Source organism: Stenella coeruleoalba, assembly GCF_951394435.1.
Source record: "Stenella coeruleoalba genome assembly, chromosome: 4".
Classification (NCBI taxonomy): domain Eukaryota; kingdom Metazoa; phylum Chordata; class Mammalia; order Artiodactyla; family Delphinidae; genus Stenella; species Stenella coeruleoalba.
In genome coordinates, this window is record NC_137149.1 from 130875858 (window position 1) to 130896069 (window position 20212).

Genomic DNA, 20212 nt, shown 5'->3' on the forward strand with positions numbered 1-20212 from the left:
TCACGGGCCCAGCCGCTCCGCGGCATGTGGGATCTTCCCGGACTGGGGCACAAACCCGCGTCCCCTGCATCGGCAGGCGGACTCTCAACCACTGCGCCATCAGGGAAGCCCTATCCACTATATTTAAAAGCTAAAAAAGTTTTATAATCCAGCCACAGATCTGATAAATGTTTTTTTTGGTGCCAGGCTTTGTAAAGTTTGTTTTTCTGCAATCTGGACCTTCAGAGTATGGTTAAAGTCAGATTATAAGGTTATGAATAATGAGGGTTTGAACATATTTAAAGAGGAAGTAATCATATTCAACAGAATCTAAAAATTTTGTCAAGAAGAGAGCTAACAAAAGAAGAACTAATCAATGAATAATTTAATGCTGCTGCCTTGATTATAGATGTAAGTGAAATTCTTCCTGAATTTGTAACTTGGTATCTTTAGATTTTGATGAAAAAGTGAGTTTAATGAAGGTCATTTGCTTTAACTAAATATTCTTAAGAAATAACTTAAAGAGAATATAAATTCCATAACTAGGTAGTCCATGAATAAAGAAAGGTTTGGCTGTACCTTTGATAATACTGGCATTTAAGTTTACTAAAGTTACTCTGTAAGGTATTATATATATGCTTAGATTATATAAAGTGCAAAAGGATTTTATTCTGATTATAAATATCTGAGTAATCTGATAATATTGTATTAGATTGATTTGAAAGTTGGAGAAGGAATAAGTTACTATTTTATGAAGCAGATAACCCAGATGATAACATTTATTCATTTAACAAACACCAAGTAAGCACCTGAAATGTGAATTGAGTGCCTGAAGTGAAAATTGGGCAGTGGGATAAATAGATTGGAAATTTCAGTCAAGAAAAATGTTATCGGATAAAAACTAGTGAAAAACGGAGTTAAATTAGACCCTTGATGTGACTCAGTGTACTAGTCAGGGTTCCATATAAGAAACAGAAACCATTCTAGATATTTCAATGAAAAAGGAATTTAATACAAGGAATAAAGAGCTTATAAAATCTTTCAAAGAGCTAGAGGAGTTGGCTTAGGTTAACACTACTGTCTCCAAGATCCAGAAGTCAGGAAGCAGTTGTGCTTATTACCACCACCACTGGCACAACCCTCAAACCCGTGAAGCTGGTGACTAGACCCTCAGATGTGGATTGCATTGGCCACCACCAATACCACCAACGTGAGTCCGACCTCCTGGCCAGCCTCCACAGCAGCAGGGAGGTGCTCTCTCTCTCTCACCTGCATCTTCCATATCTCCCATGAGACCATCTCGTTGGTGGAACGTGTATCACATGGAGCCCCTTCCTGCTGGAGAGCCTGACAAATGTCTGCATTAGCCTCCCAGAACCTTAAGTACAGGGTCTTTATAGAAGGGGATGAAAATGGATGCTAAATGCACATCCTGCACTTTTGGTCTATTTTGAAGACTCATTGTAGCCTCCAGTAAGTTTTTTAGGAGATGAACAAAAATATCAGGAAACTTTCCCCGAACTATTATACATTCACAGGTAAACCTCACAAGTGGCGAAAGCTTAACTGTCAGAATGTGATACAGATCCCCATGGATTAAAGGACTTTAGACACATAGTCCAAAATTTATCTTAAAATAAAAATTTAACTTCCATGTTTACCACAAAGAGAACTATTACCACCTCAATTGTAATGTCCCTAATGATACTGAATCCAGCTTTACTTGTTTATTGTACTTCAAGGTAAGTACTGACTAAAGATGATGATGATAATGATAATTCAATGTTTACTGAGCATTTACCAAGTTTCAGGTGTTTCATAAGCATTATTTATTTAATCTTCAAAACTACCCAATGGGGGCTTCCCTGGTGGCGCAGTGGTTGAGAGTCTGCCTGCCGATGCAGGGGACACGGGTTCGTGCCCCAGTCCGGGAAGATCCCACATGCCACGGAGCGGCGGGGCCCGTGAGCCATGGCCGCTGAGCCTGCGCGTCTGGAGCCTGTGCTCCGCAACGGGAGAGGCCACGACAGTGAGAGGCCCGCGTACCGCAAAAAAAAAAACCCAAAAAACAAAAAAAAACTACCCAATGAAATGCTACTACTATCAGTTCCATTTTACCCATGAGGAAACTGAGAATTAGATTAATTGACTTGACCAATGTAATACAACCCACGAAACTTTACCCTCCCCTGTCTTCTTCACCTTGGCGAATGATACCATCATCCACAAAACTGTTCAAGTCAAAAAATTCCAGCCTTATTCATATTCTTTTTTCTTACCTCCACATCAAACCCACACCAAGCACTATTGACACTACCACCAAAATGTGTCTAAAATAGTCCCCTCTTTATCACCTCAATTATCACTCTAATCCAAGCCGCCAGTATCTTGTGAATACCACACTAGCCCCCTGACTGTCTGCTCTTGCCTATTTACAATCCATTCTTTGTTCTGCAGTCAGAATGAATTTTTCTGCTTAAAATATTTCAATGGATTTTCACTGCTGCTTTAAAAATGTGCTCCGAGTATTAAATAGAATTTAAAGTACCACTTTGATTACCAGGGAAGTAGTGAGTGATTTAAAAGTTAGAGGATGAAATTTTAGTTTTCTGAATTTTTTGGTTGTTTTGGGTATCATTGCTAGCAGTGTTGGATCCCATGTTGGGTCTGCATAATTCAGAATCCCACATAGGCAAATGTACTGAAAACTTACTAAGTTCAAGAAAGTCATACAGATAGCTTATTATTCACACCACTCTAAAAGGTTCCCATTTCTGTGTTTTCAATGGCAGATGTGTATCTATACTGAGGGATTGTGATATTGGAGAAAAACAGCTAAACACAAATGTAAAAGCAGGTGCAGGTGGCAACAGAAACAGAGAATACTAAGGGAGATATTACAATTTACTGAAACATATCAAAGGAACACAGGGCATTCACATTTCCTGGTGGGTAACTATAAGAAATAGAATAAATCCGTACTATAGAGAAGCACTGTGGATATCTCAAGGAAAGGAATCTTCTCTCAGTAATGCTCTTATTAACGTGTAAAGATAAGAACTGTGTGGGAAGGTCCCACTCGTTCCTGGAACTAGTTTTCAGTAGTTTGCAATATTAAAATTTATATGTTTGGTGGTGTGGTGGACATAATTCTAAGGTGGCACCGTGATTCCTACCCCCTGGTGTCCACACTTGGTGTTAACCGTTTCCCCCATTGTGTGTAGGTAGGACTTTTGACTTGTGACAGAATATGGGAAAGTGAAGTGTTTCTCAGATATAATTAAGGTCTCAAATCAGTTGAATTTGAGATAATAAAACGACATATCTTGGGTGAGCCTGTCTCTTTCAGGTAAAAGCCCTAAATGAGGGATTGGGCCCCCTTGAGATGAGAGACTCTTGTGGGCTTGATGGAGTAAGATGTTGATGACACCCATGTGGTAAGTTCTCACGTGAGGCCTCTAGGACATGAGGGTGGCCTCCAGCCAGAAAAATAAGGTGCCTTCAGTCATACAGCCACAAGGAAACGCATTATTCTGTTAACAACCTGAAAGCAGATTCTTCCCCATTTGAGCCTCCAGATGAAAACTGAGCCTGGTTGACATCTTGTTTGTAGCCTTGTGAAACCCTGAGCAGAGTACCCAGCTAAGCTATGCCCAGATTCATGACACATCGAAACTTTGAGATCATAAATGTGTTATTTTAAGCTGCCGAGTTTGTGGCAGGTTGTTATATAGCATAGAACACATGTAGCTTCAAAACTAAGAACAAATCTGAGGCTTTGTACTTGGACAATTGATTCCTCTCTGGTTTGTTATATTCTCTCCAGCTTGTTGCCCCTAGTGCAGCTGAAGTGTTCATTTCAAAATGCAAATGTGACATTCTCTTTGCTAAAATCTCATTTATGATTTCCATTGTTTTCTGGAAGAAACAGAATCCTTAATATTGCCCTGCATGATCTATTCTTATCATATTCTGTTTCCCTTTGCCTGCTGTGCTGTGGTCATACTGGCTGTATTTAGGTTCTCAGATGTTGTTTCTTTGTGCCACAGGGCTTTTGCACCTTGCTATTTTCTCTGGTCTTAAACTATTGCTATTCTTTTGTGGTTTAAAAAAAATTTTTTTTCGAAATAATTTTTCTGCCGTATTCCGAAGAATGTTGCTATTTCCCCCGTTTCCATTTCAGAGGCTGAAACATGAGCAGAACCTTCACAGATATTTACTTTTCTGGCTGAAGAACTGGCTTATTCTTTAGGAAAGCATAATGTTTGTTTCTCTATTATCTTTTTCAAGAAGGTGAGGAAGCAGATAGCTCTTATAGTCACAGATGGTTTGTTTTGTTAAATCCTAAAATATCTCGAGACCAAAATCCAATTGCGAAGGTGTATAAACATCTCACTCAAAATAAGCCCTAGAGATCTGCTGTACAACATTGTACGGTATTTTACACTTAAGAATTTAAGAGGGTAGACCTAATGTAAGTATTCTTATAAAATAAAATAAGATGTATATAAAATAAATAAAATATCTCAGTCACAGTACTATAATATACGGAAATCAGGGTGAAGAGAACATATGGTGATCGTAAGTAAGGTTCTTATGCTCTTCAACAGTGTTAAATGACAAGTCATCTGCTGGGATTCCCTGAGTCTGCTGATGCAGAAGATCTGGGAGGTACTGGGCATGACTTGTCTGAGTTACAAAACATCTCATTTTGCAACATTATGACAAATGCCAGTGTCTTGCAAGGATGCTTAAGACTCCTGAGGGTGACTGCAGATGCTCTCAATGAGTGCCAGGCATGAATGCCAAAACAGCCTCAGCTTACACTTCCCCGAACCCCTTGCCTTTCTTTTTCTCGAGTGAAGAAAAGAGAAAGTGCTAGTGGCAAAACCATAGCACTTTTTTTTTTTTTTTCCCGGCATGCGGGCCTCTCACTGTTGTGGCCTCTCCCGTAGCGGAGCACAGGCTCCGGACACGCAGGCTCAGCGGCCATGGCTCACGGGCCCAGCCGCCCCGCGGCATGTGGGATCTTCCCGGACCGGGGCACGAACCCGCGTCCCCTGCATCGGCAGGCGGACTCCCAACCACTGCGCCACCAGGGAAGCCCCAAGGGCAAATTTTGAATGCCAAATAAGTCTCATGCATGCCACCACTCCCCTTACCCTCCTCCATCATTCTTCACGGCAAACATCACTGACTGATTTTGACACAGTTTCCCACTGAACCCAGGTTTCAGACTCCGTCTCAACATATCACAGCAGGCATCCTTCATCCAGTTTTTCTTTTCCCATTAAATGGAAAATGAGACCAGCTTACATATACATAAAATGTAAGTCAGTGTTTTTCAAACAGTATAGATTTCTTTATTGCAGGATTAGTTAGTCTTCAATACTTGGATGTCTAATATGCTCTTCTAAAAGGGACTAAAATACATAGCACTTTCTCATCTCACTTGATCACAGAAACCCTTTTAAATTGAATATGCGCGAGTTTCTTGTAACACAATTTGGGAAATACTGTACTTTACCACTGATGGATATTTCTGCTTGAAGCTTCTCATGTTTATGGGTGATCCAGGTGGTCATTCAACATTTTGTAAACATTGGTTTTGTAAATAATGATGTGGATTTGAATCATAAGCTATAAGGCTGTGCCTAAGAGCCAGTCAGATAACAAGTCAGCCTAGTGTATCACACTGTATTCACATTTCAGAGAGGATTATTTTTTGCCAACTGTCTTCACTGAGAATTTACTTGGAACCAAAAATATACTAAGCACCTATGTCTCATTTAAGCCGAGTGACCGTGTATCTCAGCTTATGCTGGAGGTATGCCTGCCTTTTTTTTTTTTTTTTTATCACAATCATTAGCAGTACTGCATTTTACCATCAAAAGTGTCTTAATAGTGTCCTAGTATTAATTAAATAATATTTTTACTTTTAATTCTCAAACCACCTATGCTGATGTTGGTATTGATAACCCCACTTTACTAATGATTAAATAGGGCTCAGGGAAACTGGAAAACTGGCCTAGTTTACATAGCTAGGATATAGGTGAGTCAATATTCAAACTACGTTGGTCTTTCCTCAAAGTTCATGCTGTTGAATGCAATACTGCACTTCTCATGTAAGCACATGATGTCATTTAATACCTGTAAAATTATGTAAGAATCTGCATTTTGAAGATGAGAATATTGAGGAAATCATATACTGTAATTTATGAATTTGAGGCCTATTTTATTTATTTATTTATTATTAGTTTTGGCCGAGCCTCACAGCTTGCAGGATCTCCGGGATCTCCCCGACCAGGGATCAAACGTGCCCCGTTCAGTGGAAGCACGGAGTCCTAACCACTGGACGGCCAGGGAAGTCCCAGGTCTATTGTATTTAGAATCTTGTTTTTGCTGTCTTTTGTGTGGCAGTCCCTGCCTTTAAAAGTCAGCTCCACAAAATAAGGAAGGCCAACAAGTATGGTTGGCAGGTACAGTTACAGAAAGTACTGCAAGGGGGGCCTCATACCAGCCCTGTGCTAAGTAGCTGGGAGTGACTAGATCAGGCTCATGAGCAGACCTCTTTCCTAAATATTTACCCATTTAGAAAAGCAATATGCAGTAAAATTCAGGTAAATCCAAGTTATTAAAATCAGACCCCCTGAGTATTAGAAGAAGGAACTCAGATGAGCAAGTGCTTAGAGCATGAATAGGATATAATAATGACTTAAGTTACAAGGTCATTTTCATTAGAACAATACTGAGAACAGTCTCATTTTCTAAAAATTGGAGTCTCCACGGGTAGCATAATCTAATGTTTGATTTACAAAAATGTGTGAGTCATCTATTCTTTCGAGTACTTAATGGTCCATTTAAGTTACGCCATATGCACTTCAAAATATAAACACTGATTTATGCTATCACACGGGTTTCCACTTCCAGATAATTCCATATAAAGTTAACTGTTTTTATTTTAATAACATTCTTTTAAGTGTTAATCCCATTTTACTTTACAGTGTAGATCAGAGTTTCCCAACCTCGAAGTGTTGACATTTTGGACAGGACATTTCTTTGTCTTGTAGTTTATTGGATGTTCATTAGCATCCCTTGTCTCTACACACTAGATGCCAAGAGCACCTTCTCTGAAGTCATGACAGTAAAAAGTGCCTCCAGATATGGCCAGATGCCCTAGTTGAGAACCACTGGCCTAGATGCTGCTGCTTCTTTATCCTAGAAAACTAAGTAGAAAAGAAGGCAATTAATTTTAAACATAAAATTCTTTTGATAACATTTAATACCAGTCCAAATTTCTCTAGAAGTCAGAGTCAAGTAAATTTAAGAGGAAAGGGCTGGTTCTTGTGTACATTAAGAGTAATGGATTGGGAACAAATCCAAATTGAGGAAGGGATGATAGGAAAGATAAGGTATTTTATTACCTACTGGTTGCTCAGGCTTCCAGAATCAGCACAAAATCTTCGGAAGATTTCCCATACAGGTGTTTCCTTTCTGGCAGTGACTAGGGCTCTTAGACAAATGCCCCAAATCTCCAAGGAAAGCTCACATCTTCCTAGTCTACTAGTCTAGATCCTGACATATGATCTCTTCCATCACTAAAAACAAACTTCTGGAGTGTGGCTCAAATTTGATAGACAGTATTCTGTATGTTAAGAATAAAGTCCAGAGATTAAAAAATATTGCTTCCTTCTGGATATTCTTATCTGGGATCATTCCTAAATTTGGATTACCCTTCCTCCGCCTCTGCATTTCTCTACTTTTCATCTCTTCCTTCAATGCAACAGGCATGATGTGAACTTCTCTGATCCCCCAACTCCAAACTTCTCTGTCTTCTATGATCTGGACAAGCCTAATAAGTCAAGGAGGGGAGGGACCATGGTTCAGGAGTCATAGGGAGGACCTCAGTTATTTTTGGTTTCTTTTCCTCCCTTTCATTGTGATGACAAAGTAATAAGATTTCAAGGACCAGAGTATCTAGGGAAAGAGACTATTAAAGGGGCTTTTTGCCATGGTTTTATTCTAAACTAGCCCAGTTCAGAAGGATAGAACGTAGAGGTGCTGACTTTAGATTTCTTTCCATGTTAAAAAACTGAATAACATTCTTGCTTTATCTCCCACTTCCACCCTGAATTGCGTCTCAGGTAAGAAATGATCTAATTGCTTTGTAATTAGAAAAGCTGACATTTTACCTGTTACTGGATTTCACGTTTTTAATAAGAATAAAATTGACAGTGGAATTGTAGGCACCAGTCACAGGCCTATATGGAAATTCTTACTTTAGAGATAATAGACACATTTGAATTTTATAGATGAAGAAAATTATAGAAAAGCAGTTGGTTTTCCTATTGCTTTTCATGACTCTTTGGGTGGGACAATCCATAGAAATGGGGGCTCAGGATGTGGAAGGGCATTCCATTTCTTGAAAGCTCAGATGTGAAACTATGGACCAAATTTCCAAATGTCATAATCAAGAAGCACCTTCCATTAGGGATTGATCAAACTACTATGTTATTTTTAAAACTTGAGCTTAAGAGTGTTAATGGTCATGAGAAACTTATGGGCAGTGTTTTGCAGAATCACTTAAAATATATATCCCTATAAATCACTGTTTAGAAGCTAGAAAAAAATCATTTGTGTGTTTACTTTATGGGCCCTACACAGTGAAATTAAAAAAATATCTGGTAGACTTCTCTCTGTAAACTGGTAAGCAGAAGAATTTAGTGGTTAATTCTCATACATTTATTTTGAAAAGTCAGACATAGCTTTAAACATTTATTTAATTTGCAGTGGGTAGAAATCATAGAATGATAAAACCACATTCTATTCTAAGCTTATAAATTGCTTCTAAGAAATGGGATGATGAAATTATAAACCTTTTAATAGAGAATATAGGTTGTGGAAATGTATATTAATTTGAGACACAGAAAGTTAAAAAAATAATGTTCTCAAGGTTATATGCAAACAGGCTCTAAAAAATGGAAGGTTGCTGCAAACATGATGTGACAATAATAATGAGAGCTCTGAATGTGAGAAATTCAGAAAATAGACCACCCACTGGAAAAGCAAATATGTACAAAACAAATTTGTATTTTTTATGCTTATTCTAAGTGTAGCGGGGAGTAAACAATTAAGGTTAGCCCATTAAACAGGCCCAGTAGCTTTGCTACAGAGCATTTAACTTCTCTGCTCTTGTTTTTCTTCAATTTTAAAAATGGGAAATAGCTGCTTCAGTGGCAAAGTGCATTGTAAAACTCAAGAATTTTCAAAGAATTCAATTGCTCTGCAGCATTTAATTTTCATGTTGATACACTCATCTGAAGCAGGTATAATGCCAATAACTTGTGGCAATAACAAGTTCTGAAATTCAAAAGCTTGCTTCTGCTTCCATAGTATAGATTTGTCCTGAAGACAGCAGGCAATCCAATGCAAGCCTGCTTCACCCAGAAGGTGTCTGCAGATTTTTGAGTTTTATTATAATAACCTGAAAATAAGATCACAGGAAATGTATTAGTGACAAAGGGATCATCATCTGAAATTGATTACCTAGCATAAAACCACCCCTATAATAAATCTTTCTAAAGAACAATCACCTTTACCTTGAAAAATACACATGTTGATCCTTTCAGGAGAAGATAATGAAATATTTAAAGTATTCTGTGTGCTAGACAAATGATTCCTTCACGTTCCTAATAAGCCTGCTTTAGGTTTTCTAAAAAATACAGCTGGTATTTTACCTTGTTTAGTGATCTTTCCTGCAACAGAAACCAAATTCCTTTTCAACTTGGAGTCGAGCAGGAAGCTAAGGAAAAAAAAAAAATAGAGTTAGCATTTCTTCATTTTAAGGCTGAACAAAGAAACATGATAAAGTCATAGTTGCCTTTCACAGTCACAGAAAAACAGCTTTGTAGAGGCAACTGGAAAGACAGTCCTCCATCCTTAAAGGAAAGAGTCATTGTAAAGCTCAACTACATCAAAGTCCTTCAGTTCAAATTTTATTTTCTTTTTGAGGGAGAATAGCCTAAGTGTTGGGAATTTGTATTCTTTTCCTCTTATCCAAAATCTTGCTCAAGATCGTCCTCCAGATCTTGTAGAATAATCTTTGTTTAACAAAGATATTTTCATAAACTCCTGGGCTAGGTGGTACCTCACAATTCTGCTACAGTCAAATGAGTCTCATGAGTCTGTGTGCTGTAGACCCATTAGGTCTATAGCTCATTGGTGGGCCACAGAATGATCCAGAAACGCAAATACTTCAAGCAGTTCTTAAGGGTGGATGACTTTTATAATTACGTATGATTTATTTGAAGCATAAGAGAGCTTAAGGAGTTATTAAAATTTGGTAAACTAAAACGGGTTTGTTATGGGCCCTAATTCTGGATTTTAGCAAGAAATCCAGCTGCCAGATGACCCTGGGTAACAGTGCAAATGTCCTACATCACATACGTAGATAGTTGGAATAGCATGATTTTTTATGAAGAAAAATTTGTGGACAGGACATCAGTGGTGTTGTCTTGAACTGGTCTTGGTTCTCCATTGCTATTGTCTTTCCTTAGTGTTATTTCTGGCTTCTTGTTAGCAATTTACTTTTGGTTAACTTTACAATGTGAAGTAATGCGTATTTATATAACAATATTTTGGCATTACATTTTTTCTTAACACTAGACTTTAAGGATTGTATAAATCGTGGTTCAAATAGGCTCATCATGTTCCTTTTGCTAAAGAAGATGTGTTTATAACTCCTCTAAGATTTATTTGGTCTGTTGAATTCATCCACACTTGGGCCTCGGTGCCTTTTTCCTTTGAGTTCTTTCTTTGCTTTTTTCAGAACAGTTAATTTCTTTAAATTATTGCTCATGGATTTTGCACGCAAATGCTTATGTGACCTATTTAGTTCACATTTGTTGGAATGTCTCAAAGCATAGTCAGCATAGAACGCTTTCATATTCCTTCTCAACAAAGAATTCTTTTTTGCATTTTATAAAAAATGAAGAAATATACAACCCACCTTATTGCCAGAGGGTATGTCATATGACACATTTTCATTGTGGGCATTTTCATTACCTAGAAATACAAACTCTGTTACTATCTCTTCACTTGTTCACACATTTAATAATTCCTTTATTTAGCACTTAAAAATATATATGCAAAGAATAGGATATGGGTAAAGAGAAAAAATATTAAAGAGATCCAAAAGGGCATATTTACATAGCACCCTTGACAAGTATGTATTAATTTCTCCTACACATAGGGATTGACTAGAATAGGATACTCAAGGAGTTGCTTCAGCTCAGAAACAATCCAGCATCTTAGAATAACAAGCTCCACTTGATTATGCCTTTTTCTTCCTTTTCTCTTCCCCATTTACCAGAATCAGGCAATTGCAAAGCACACTTTTTTTTTTTTTTTAAATAAAAGTTTGTTTCTACTGCTCCACCTTGGCCCATGCTACTTCCTGCTTTTCTCACAGGTTTCTCACTTTCCATCCCAGCCACGTGCCTCTCCATTCCTGCAGTCAGCCCTGTGCTTCAAGGCTGCAGGCAGTGCTTGGAGCTCATGGGACAGCCCCCAGCTGGCCTGCAGCTCCCCTCTACCCTCCCTACCTTCTGCACCCATCCTCCCCCATCACACTGAAGGGAACCCCTCCAGCTCTTGCGTGCCATTCCAATTTCATTTGTCCTATCAACATCTCCCACTTATCAAGCAGTTAGCTCCATTTGCACAAATCATCATCTGTTTTTATAGTAATCTCCACGATAGAATTCTTTTTTTTTTAACATCTTTATTGGAGTATAATTGCTTTACAGTGGTGTGTTAGTTTCTGCTGTATAATAAGTGAATCAGCTATACATGTACATATATCCCCATATCCCCTCCCTCTTGCGTCTCCCTCCCTCCCTCCCTCCCTATACCACTCCTCTAGGTGGACACAAATCACTGAGCTGATAGAATTCTTATCTGCATTTTACAAATGAGGGAACTGGGGCTTAAAGAGTTTAAGCCAAAGGCCACAGCTAGTAAGTTGTGAAGAGCCAGGTCAGAGTTCAAAGCAGGTGCTTCTTTTACTATATCACAACGCCTCTAGCATTGCTATGCTAGAATCATCTCACATTTATTTTGGATGTCAAGTGGTTTTGCTTACAAATATAAAATCTCTGTGAGTTTTTACAGTGACCAGCTTAATCACATTAGGTTTACATTAATATAAAAGTTGGTTTACTGTGAGCTTTGTTTTAGTCCTAAATCCTTCCATAAACACCAAACACTTACCATTGGGATGGTGCACAATGGTGAGCTTATCTACAAGACAAAAAAAAGCACATTCTACTGAGTTTTGCTCAATATTTATCTTAAGGTTGCTTCTTCTTATTGTTTGACTACTTTTGTCCTTGAAGTGACTATGTATTTTCACAACGTGATTTAAAAAATACTAACCTCCAGCCACTAAGTGTGAAACTATGTCTTTTTAAATTTTTGTCTTTTCTCCTTCTGACACTTGTCCCACATTATTATGATTTTAGATATATTTGACATTTAATAACAGCTTCCTACTCTGCTTTTTTTGTTGTTGTTGATGAATTATTTTTTTTAAAAAACGGATCTTTATTGGAGTATAATTGCTTCACAATACTGTGTTAGTTTCTGTTGTACAACAAAGTGAATCAGCCATATGCATACATATATCCCCATATCTCCTCCCTCTTGAGCCTCCCTCCCACCCTCCCTATCCCACCTCTCTAGGTCGTCGCAAAGCATCGAACTGATCTCCCTGTGCTATGCAGCAGCTTCCCACTAGCCATCCATTTTACATTTAGTAGTATATATATGTTCATGCTACTTCTACTCTGCTTTGATATTCTTTTAGCCTGAGCTATTCAAGTATTTTTAAAAATTAACCTTATTCAGAACTACTTACATACAAGTCACACATTTTTAAGTGTATAGGTTGATGACTCTTGACAAATCTATACAGCATATACCCATCACCCCCATTAGCACAGAGAACATTTCATCTCCACAGAAAACTCCCTTGTGCCCCCTTACCTCAATTCTCACCCACCATTACCCCTGATGGCCCCTGAGCTGATTTCTATCTCTATAGATTTGTTTTATCTAGAAGTCCAGATAAATGGGATCTTACAGCAGGTATTCTTCTGTATCTGGTATCTTTCACTCACCATAATATCTGTGAGATGCATTCTGGTTGTGTGTGTGATAGTAGGTATCCCTTTTTACCGCTGAGTAGTATTCCATTGTGTGAATATATCACAATATAATTACCTAATCTCCTATTGGACATTTGGATTGTTTCCACTTTGGCTATTATGAATGAAACTGCTATGAACTTTCATGAACATGTTTTGAATGAACATATTTTCCATCTTTTCTTTCTCTTGAATAGCTAGGTTATCTATCAATAGTAAGTGCATATTTAATATTTCTAAAGTCGTCACAACACTTTATACTCCCATCAGCAATGCATGCAGTGCATGTCCAGTTCTTCCACATTCTAATTGCTTAACTTTGACAATATTAAAAAATTGTAGCTATATTTGTTGTGTATTGGTACCTCAGTGTAATTCAATTTACTTTTTCCTGATGATTAATGATGTTGAGCATGTTTTCACATGCTTATTAGCTATTTTTCTTTTTGTGAACTAAGATCTAGGTACTAGATGTGCTCACTGTTGCTGGGCTGTCATTGTTTCTAGGTGCTCTCAGCAGACAGAGCTAAGGAAGTATATATACAACTACATTTCTATATTTATGTGTAACATATATATTGGGTTGGCCAAAACATTCATTCAGGTTTTTCCATATGATCTTATGGAAAGACCTGAAAAAACGTTTTGGCCAACCCAATATTAACAACCACGAGTTGTTGTGCTTTTACCTCCAATTCCAATCCAATACTACAAGATTCATTCTGGGCTTCCTTCTTTCCTTGGTTGTAACTCCTTTCTCTGACAATAGGGAACCTGGCTCTCATTATCAACAGTGAATTTATTTGTTTACTCAATGCTAGAATATACATAAAGTAGTTTTGAAATTGCTTGACTATACCCCTGTAGAGAAATAAGACCTACTAACTGGAGTATAGAATACAATCTTTATGTACTGTTTTTTTTCTTTTAATTTTAGTCTTAGAATATGCTGTTTTCTAAATTTATCTTTTTTTCTAGCCCCCTTTAGTGTGGATATGTTATTTATTTGTAATACTGCTAGGTTCATTTTCTTCTGCTTATATTCCATCTTGTCCCCTTCTCAGTCCCATCCTAGTTTGTTGAATATGTAAAACATTAACAAAGTTCTAAAAGTCAGACTACAAAGAGATTTACTCACGGAAGTGTAGGGTTTTTCTTTTCTTTCCCCTTTGGAGTCAGGTTTGGTAAGTTTTATTTTTAATTAATTTGCTCTTTTTGTCTGAGTTGTTTAATGTATTGGCAAAAACTTAATTATACCTCCTTAGCATCTTTTTAATGTCTGTAGGATCTGTTGTGATAGCCTAACTCCTGATATACGTAACTCTTGCTTTCTCTTTTTTGCATGATCATTTTTGCCATGGGCTTATCAATTTCATTTACATTTTTAAATAACTAAGTTTTGGTTTTGTTAATTTTCTCTATTATTTCTCTGTTTCATTGATTTTTTTTGTTTGTTTGTTTCATTGATTTTTGATCTTATTATTATTTTTTCCTCTCAGCTCTTTTTGGAGAGTTGCTTTTCATTTTCTAGTTTCCTAAGGTGGAAGCGTAGATCATTGATCTAAAATTTTTCATCTTTTCTATTTTCACATTTATAGCTATATATTTCTCTGTAAGTACTGTTTTGGTTGTATTCCACAATTTTGTAATGTTGTGTTTTCATTATCATTCAGGTTGAAATATTTCCTTGTGATTTCTTATTTGACCCCATATGGGGGTTATTTTGAAATGTTGTATTTAATTCTTAACTATTTTGAGAGTTTTTTTCTAATTTTTTAATTAAATTCTAATTTATTTCTGTTGTTGTAAGAGATAAAAGATTTCAAAAGACTGAAATCTTTCAGAGAACATACTCTGAAGATTTCAATCTTTTTAAATTTATTGAAAATTTTCGATAGTTCAGTATGTGTTCTGTCTTGCTGAACTTTCCTTGTACACCTTAAACAAACATGTATTCTGAATTTTTTTTTTCATTTTAATATCTTTATTGGAGTATAATTGCTTTACAATGGTACGTTTGTTTCAGCTTCACAACAAAATAAATCAGTTATATATATACATATATTCCCATATCTCTTCCCGCTTGCGTCTCCCTCCCTCCCACCCTCCCTATCCCACCCCTCCAGGTGGTCACAAAGCACCAAGCTGATCTCCCTGTGCTACGCAGCTGCTTCCCACTAGCTATCTACCTTACGTTTGGTAGTGTATATAGTCCATGCCTCTCTCTCGCTTTGTCACAGTTTACCCTTCCCCCTCCCCATAGCCTCAAGTCCATTCTCTAGTAAGTCTGTGTCTTTATTCCTGTTTCACCCCTAGGTTTTTCATGACATTTTTTTTTCTTAAATTCCATATATATGTGTTAGTATACGGTATTTGTCTCTCTCCTTCTGACTTACTTCACTCTGTATGACAGACTCTAGGTCTATCCACCTCACTACAAATAGCTCAATTTCGTTTCTTTTTATGCCTGAGTAATATTCCATTGTATATATGTGCCACATCTTCTTTATCCATTCATCTGTTGATGGACACTTAGGTTGTTTCCATCTCTGGGCTATTGTAAATAGAGCTGCAATGAACATTTTGGTACATGACTCTTTTTGAATTATGGTTTTCTCAGGGTATATGCCCAGTAGTGGGATTGCTGGGTCATATGGTAGTTCTATTTGTAGTTTTTTAAGGAACCTCCATACTGTTCTCCATAGTGGCTGTATCAATTTACATTCCCACCAACAGTGTAAGAGGGTTCCCTTTTCTCCACACCCTCTCCAGCATTTATTGTTTCTAGATTTTTTGAGGATGGCCATTCTGACTGGTGTGAGATGATATGTCATTGTAGTTTTGATTTGCATTTCTCTAATGATTAGTGATGTTGAGCATTCTTTCATGTGTTTGTTGGCAATCTGTATATCTTCTTTGGAGAAATGTCTATTTAGGTCTTCTGCCCATTTTTGGATTGGGTTGTTTGTTTTCTTGTTATTAAGCTGCATGAGCTGCTTATAAATTTTGGAGATTAATCCTTTGTCAGTTGCTTCATTTGCAAATATTTTCTCCCATTCTGAGGGTTGTCTTTTGGTCTTCTTTATGGTTTCTTTGGCTGCGCAAAAGCTTTGAAGTTTCATTAGGTCCCATTTGTTTACTTTTGTTTTTATTTCCATGTCTCTAGGAGATGGGTCAAAAAGGACCTTGCTGTGATATATGTCATAGAGTGTCCTGCCTATGTTTTCCTCTAAGAGTTTGATAGTTTCTGGCCTTACATTTAGGTCTTTAATCCATTTTGAGCTTATTTTTGTGTATGGTGTTAGGGAGTGATCTAATCTCATACTTTTACATGTACCTGTCCAGTTTTCCCAGCACCACTTATTGAAGAAGCTGTCCTTTCTCCACTGTACATTCCTGCCTCCTTTGTCAAAGATAAGGTGACCATATGTGCGTGGGTTTATCTCTGGGCTTTCTATCCTGCTCCATTGATCTATATTTCTGTTTTTGTGCCAGTACCATACTGTCTTGATTACTGTAGCTTTGTAGTATAGTCTGAAGTCAGGAAGCCTGATTCCTCCAGCTCCGTTTTTCGTTCTCAAGATTGCTTTGGCTATTCGGGGTCTTTTGTGTTTCCATACAAATTGTGAAATTTTTTGTTCTAGTTCTGTGAAAAATGCCAGTGGTAGTTTGATAGGGATTGCATTGAATCTGTAGATTGCTTTGGGTAGTAGAGTCATTTTCACAGTGTTGATTCTTCCAATCCAAGAACATGGTATATCTCTCCATCTATTTGTATCATCTTTAATTTCTTTCATCAGTGTCTTATAATTTTCTGCATACAGGTCTTTTGTCTCCTTAGGTAGGTTTATTCCTAGATATTTTATTCTTTTTGTTGCAATGGTAAATGGGAGTGTTTTATTAATTTCACTTTCAGATTTTTCATCCTTAGTGTATAGGAATGCCAGAGATTTCTGTGCATTAATTTTGTATCCTGCTACTTTACCAAATTCATTGATTAGCTCTAGTATTTTTCTGGTAGTATCTTTAGGATTCTCTATGTATAGTATCATGTCATCTGCAAAGAGTGACAGCTTTACTTCTTCTTTTCCGATTTGGATTCCTTTTATTTCCTTTTCTTTTCTGATTGCTGTGGCTAAAACTTCCAAAACTATGTTGAATAAGAGTGGTGAGAGTGGGCAACCTTGTCTTGTTCCTGATCTTAGTGGAAATGCTTTCAGTTTTTCACCATTGAGGACGATGTTGGCTGTGGGTTTGTCATATATGGCCTTTATTATGTTGAGGAAAGTTCCCTCTATGCCTACTTTCTGCAGGGTTTTTATCATAAATGGGTGTTGAATTTTGTCAAAAGCTTTCTCTGCATCTATTGAGATGATCATATGGTTTTTCTCCTTCAATTTGTTAATATGGTGTATCACGTTGATTGATTTGCGTATATTGAAGAATCCTTGCATTCCTGGAATAAACCCCACTTGATCATGGTGTATGATCCGTTTAATGTGCTGTTGGATTCTGTTTGCTAGTATTTTGTTGAGGATTTTTGCATCTATGTTCATCAATGATATTGGCCTGTAGTTTTCTTTCTTTGTGACATCCTTGTCTGGTTTTGGTATCAGGGTGATGGTGGCCTCGTAGAATGAGTTGGGGAGTGTTCCTCCCTCTGCTATATTTTGGAAGAGTTTGAGAAGGATAGGTTATAGCTCTTCTCTAAATGTTTGATAGAATTCGCCTGTGAAGCCATCTGGTCCTGGCCTTTTGCTTGTTGGAAGATTTTTAATCACAGTTTCAATTTCAGTGCTTGTGATTGGTCTGTTCATATTTTCTATTTCCTCCTGATTCAGTCTTGGCAGGTTGTGCCTTTCTAAGAATTTGTCCATTTCTTCCAGGTTGTCCATTTTATTGGCATAGAGTTGCTTGTAGTAATCTCTCATGATCTTTTGTATTCCTGCAGTGTCAGTTGTTACTTCTCCTTTTTCATTTCTAATTCTATTGATTTGAGTCTTCTCCCTTTTTTTTCTTGATGAGTCTGGCTAATGGTTTATCAATTTTGTTTATCTTTTCAAAGAACCAGCTTTTAGTTTTATTGATCTTTGCTATCGTTTCCTTCATTTCTTTTTCATTTATTTCTGATCTGATTTTTATGATTTCTTTCCTTCTGCTAACTTTGGGGTTTTTTTGTTCTTCCTTCTCTAATTGCTTTAGGTGCAAGGTTAGGTTGTTTATTCGAGATGTTTCCTGTTTCTTAAGGTAGGATTGTATTGCTATAAACTTCCCTCTTAGAACTGCTTTTGCTGCATCCCACTGATTTTGAGTCGTTGTGTCTCCATTGTCATTTGTTTCTAGGTATTTTTTGATTTCCTCTTTGATTTCTTAAGTGATCACTTCGTTATTAAGTAGTGTATTGTTTAGCCTCCATGTGTTTGTATTTTTTACAGATCTTTTCCTTTAATTGATATCTAGTCTCATAGCGTTGTGGTCTGAAAAGATACTTGATACAATTTCAATTTTCTTAAATTTACCAAGGCTTGATTTGTGACCCAAGATATGATCTATCCTGGAGAATGTTCCATGAGCACTTGAGAAAAATGTGTATTCTGTTGTTTTTGGATGGAATGTCCTACAAATATCAATTAAGTCCATCTTGTTTAATGTATCATTTAAAGCTTGTGTTTCCTTATTTATTTTCATTTTGGATGATCTGTCCATTGGTGAAAGTGGGGTGTTAAAGTCCCCTACTATGAATGTGTTACTGTCGATTTCCCCTTTTATGGCTGTCAGTATTTGCCTTATGTATTGAGGTGCTCCTATGTTGGGTGCATAAATATTTATAATTGTTATATCTTCTTCTTAGATCGATCCCTTGATCATTATGTAGTGTCCTTCTTTGTCTCTTCTAATAGTCTTTGTTTTAAAGTCTATTTTGTCTGATATGAGAATTGCTACTCCAGCTTTCTTTTGATTTCCATTTGCATGAAATACCTTTTTCCATCCCCTTACTTTCAGTCTGTATGTGTCTCTAGGTCTGAAGTGGGTCTCTTGTAGACAGCAAATATATGGGTCTTGTTTTTGTATCCATTCAGCCAATCTGTGTCTTTTGGTGGGAGCATTTAGTCCATTTACATTTAAGGTAATTATCGATATGTGTGTTCCCATTCCCATTTTCTTAATTGTTTTGGGTTCGTTATTGTAGGTCTTTTCCTTCTTTTGTGTTTCTTGCCTAGAGAAGTTCCTTTAGCAGTTGTTGTAGAGCTGGTTTGGTGGTGCTGAACTCTCTCAGCTTTTGCTTGTCTGTAAAGGTTTTAATTTCTCCATCAAATCTGAATGAGATCCTTGCTGGGTAGAGTAATCTTGGTTGCAGGTTTTTCCCTTTCATCACTTCAAATATGTCCTGCCACTCCCTTCTGGCTTGCAGAGTTTCTGCTGAAAGATCAGCTGTTAACCTTATGGGGATTCCCTTGTGTGTTATTTGTTGTTTTTCCCTTGCTGCTTTTAATATGTTTTCTTTGTATTTAATTTTTGACAGTTTGATTAATATGTGTCTTGGCATATTTCTCTTTATATTTATCCTGTATGGGACTCTCCGTGCTTCCTGGACTTGATTAACTCTTTCCTTTCCCATATTAGGGAAGTTTTCAACTATAATCTCTTCAAATATTTTCTCAGTCCCTTTCTTTTTCTCTTCTTCTTCTGGGACCCCTATAATTCGAATGTTGGTGCATTTAATGTTGTCTCAGAGGTCTCTGAGACTGTCCTCAGTTCTTTCCATTCTTTTTTCTTTATTCTGCTCTGCAGTAGTTATTTCCGCTATTTTATCTTCCAGGTCACTTATCCGTTCTTCTGCCTCAGTTATTCTGCTATTGATCCGATCTAGAGTATTTTTCATTTCATTTATTGTGTTGTTCATCATTGTTTGTTTCATCTTTAGTTCTTCTAGGTCCTTGTTAACTGATTCTTGCATTTTTCCATTCTATTTCCAAGATTTAGGATCATCTCTACTATCATTATTCTGAATTCTTTTTCAGGTAGAC

The 20212-nt window shown here is 37.1% G+C and overlaps 1 protein-coding gene and 1 long non-coding RNA gene across 15 annotated transcripts in view; one reads left to right on the forward strand and one right to left on the reverse strand.

The window, feature by feature from the left end:
- LOC307186159 overlaps window positions 1-20212 on the forward strand; it is a 141750-nt gene that overhangs the window by 89680 nt on the left and 31858 nt on the right. The window lies entirely within an intron of this gene.
- The window catches only part of BANK1 (B cell scaffold protein with ankyrin repeats 1), a 417427-nt gene continuing 406053 nt past the window's right edge, over window positions 8839-20212 (reverse strand). For all 12 annotated transcript variants that reach the window (XM_079920999.1, XM_079920998.1, XM_079920995.1 and 9 more), the window contains 4 exons: window positions 12250-12279; window positions 10988-11043; window positions 9717-9781; window positions 8839-9463 (listed from right to left, as the gene is read on the reverse strand). In XM_079920999.1, the coding sequence (XP_079777125.1) occupies window positions 9722-9781; window positions 10988-11043; window positions 12250-12279 (146 nt within the window). In that variant the 3' untranslated portion in view covers window positions 8839-9463; window positions 9717-9721. The remainder of the gene's footprint in view (window positions 9464-9716; window positions 9782-10987; window positions 11044-12249; window positions 12280-20212) is intronic.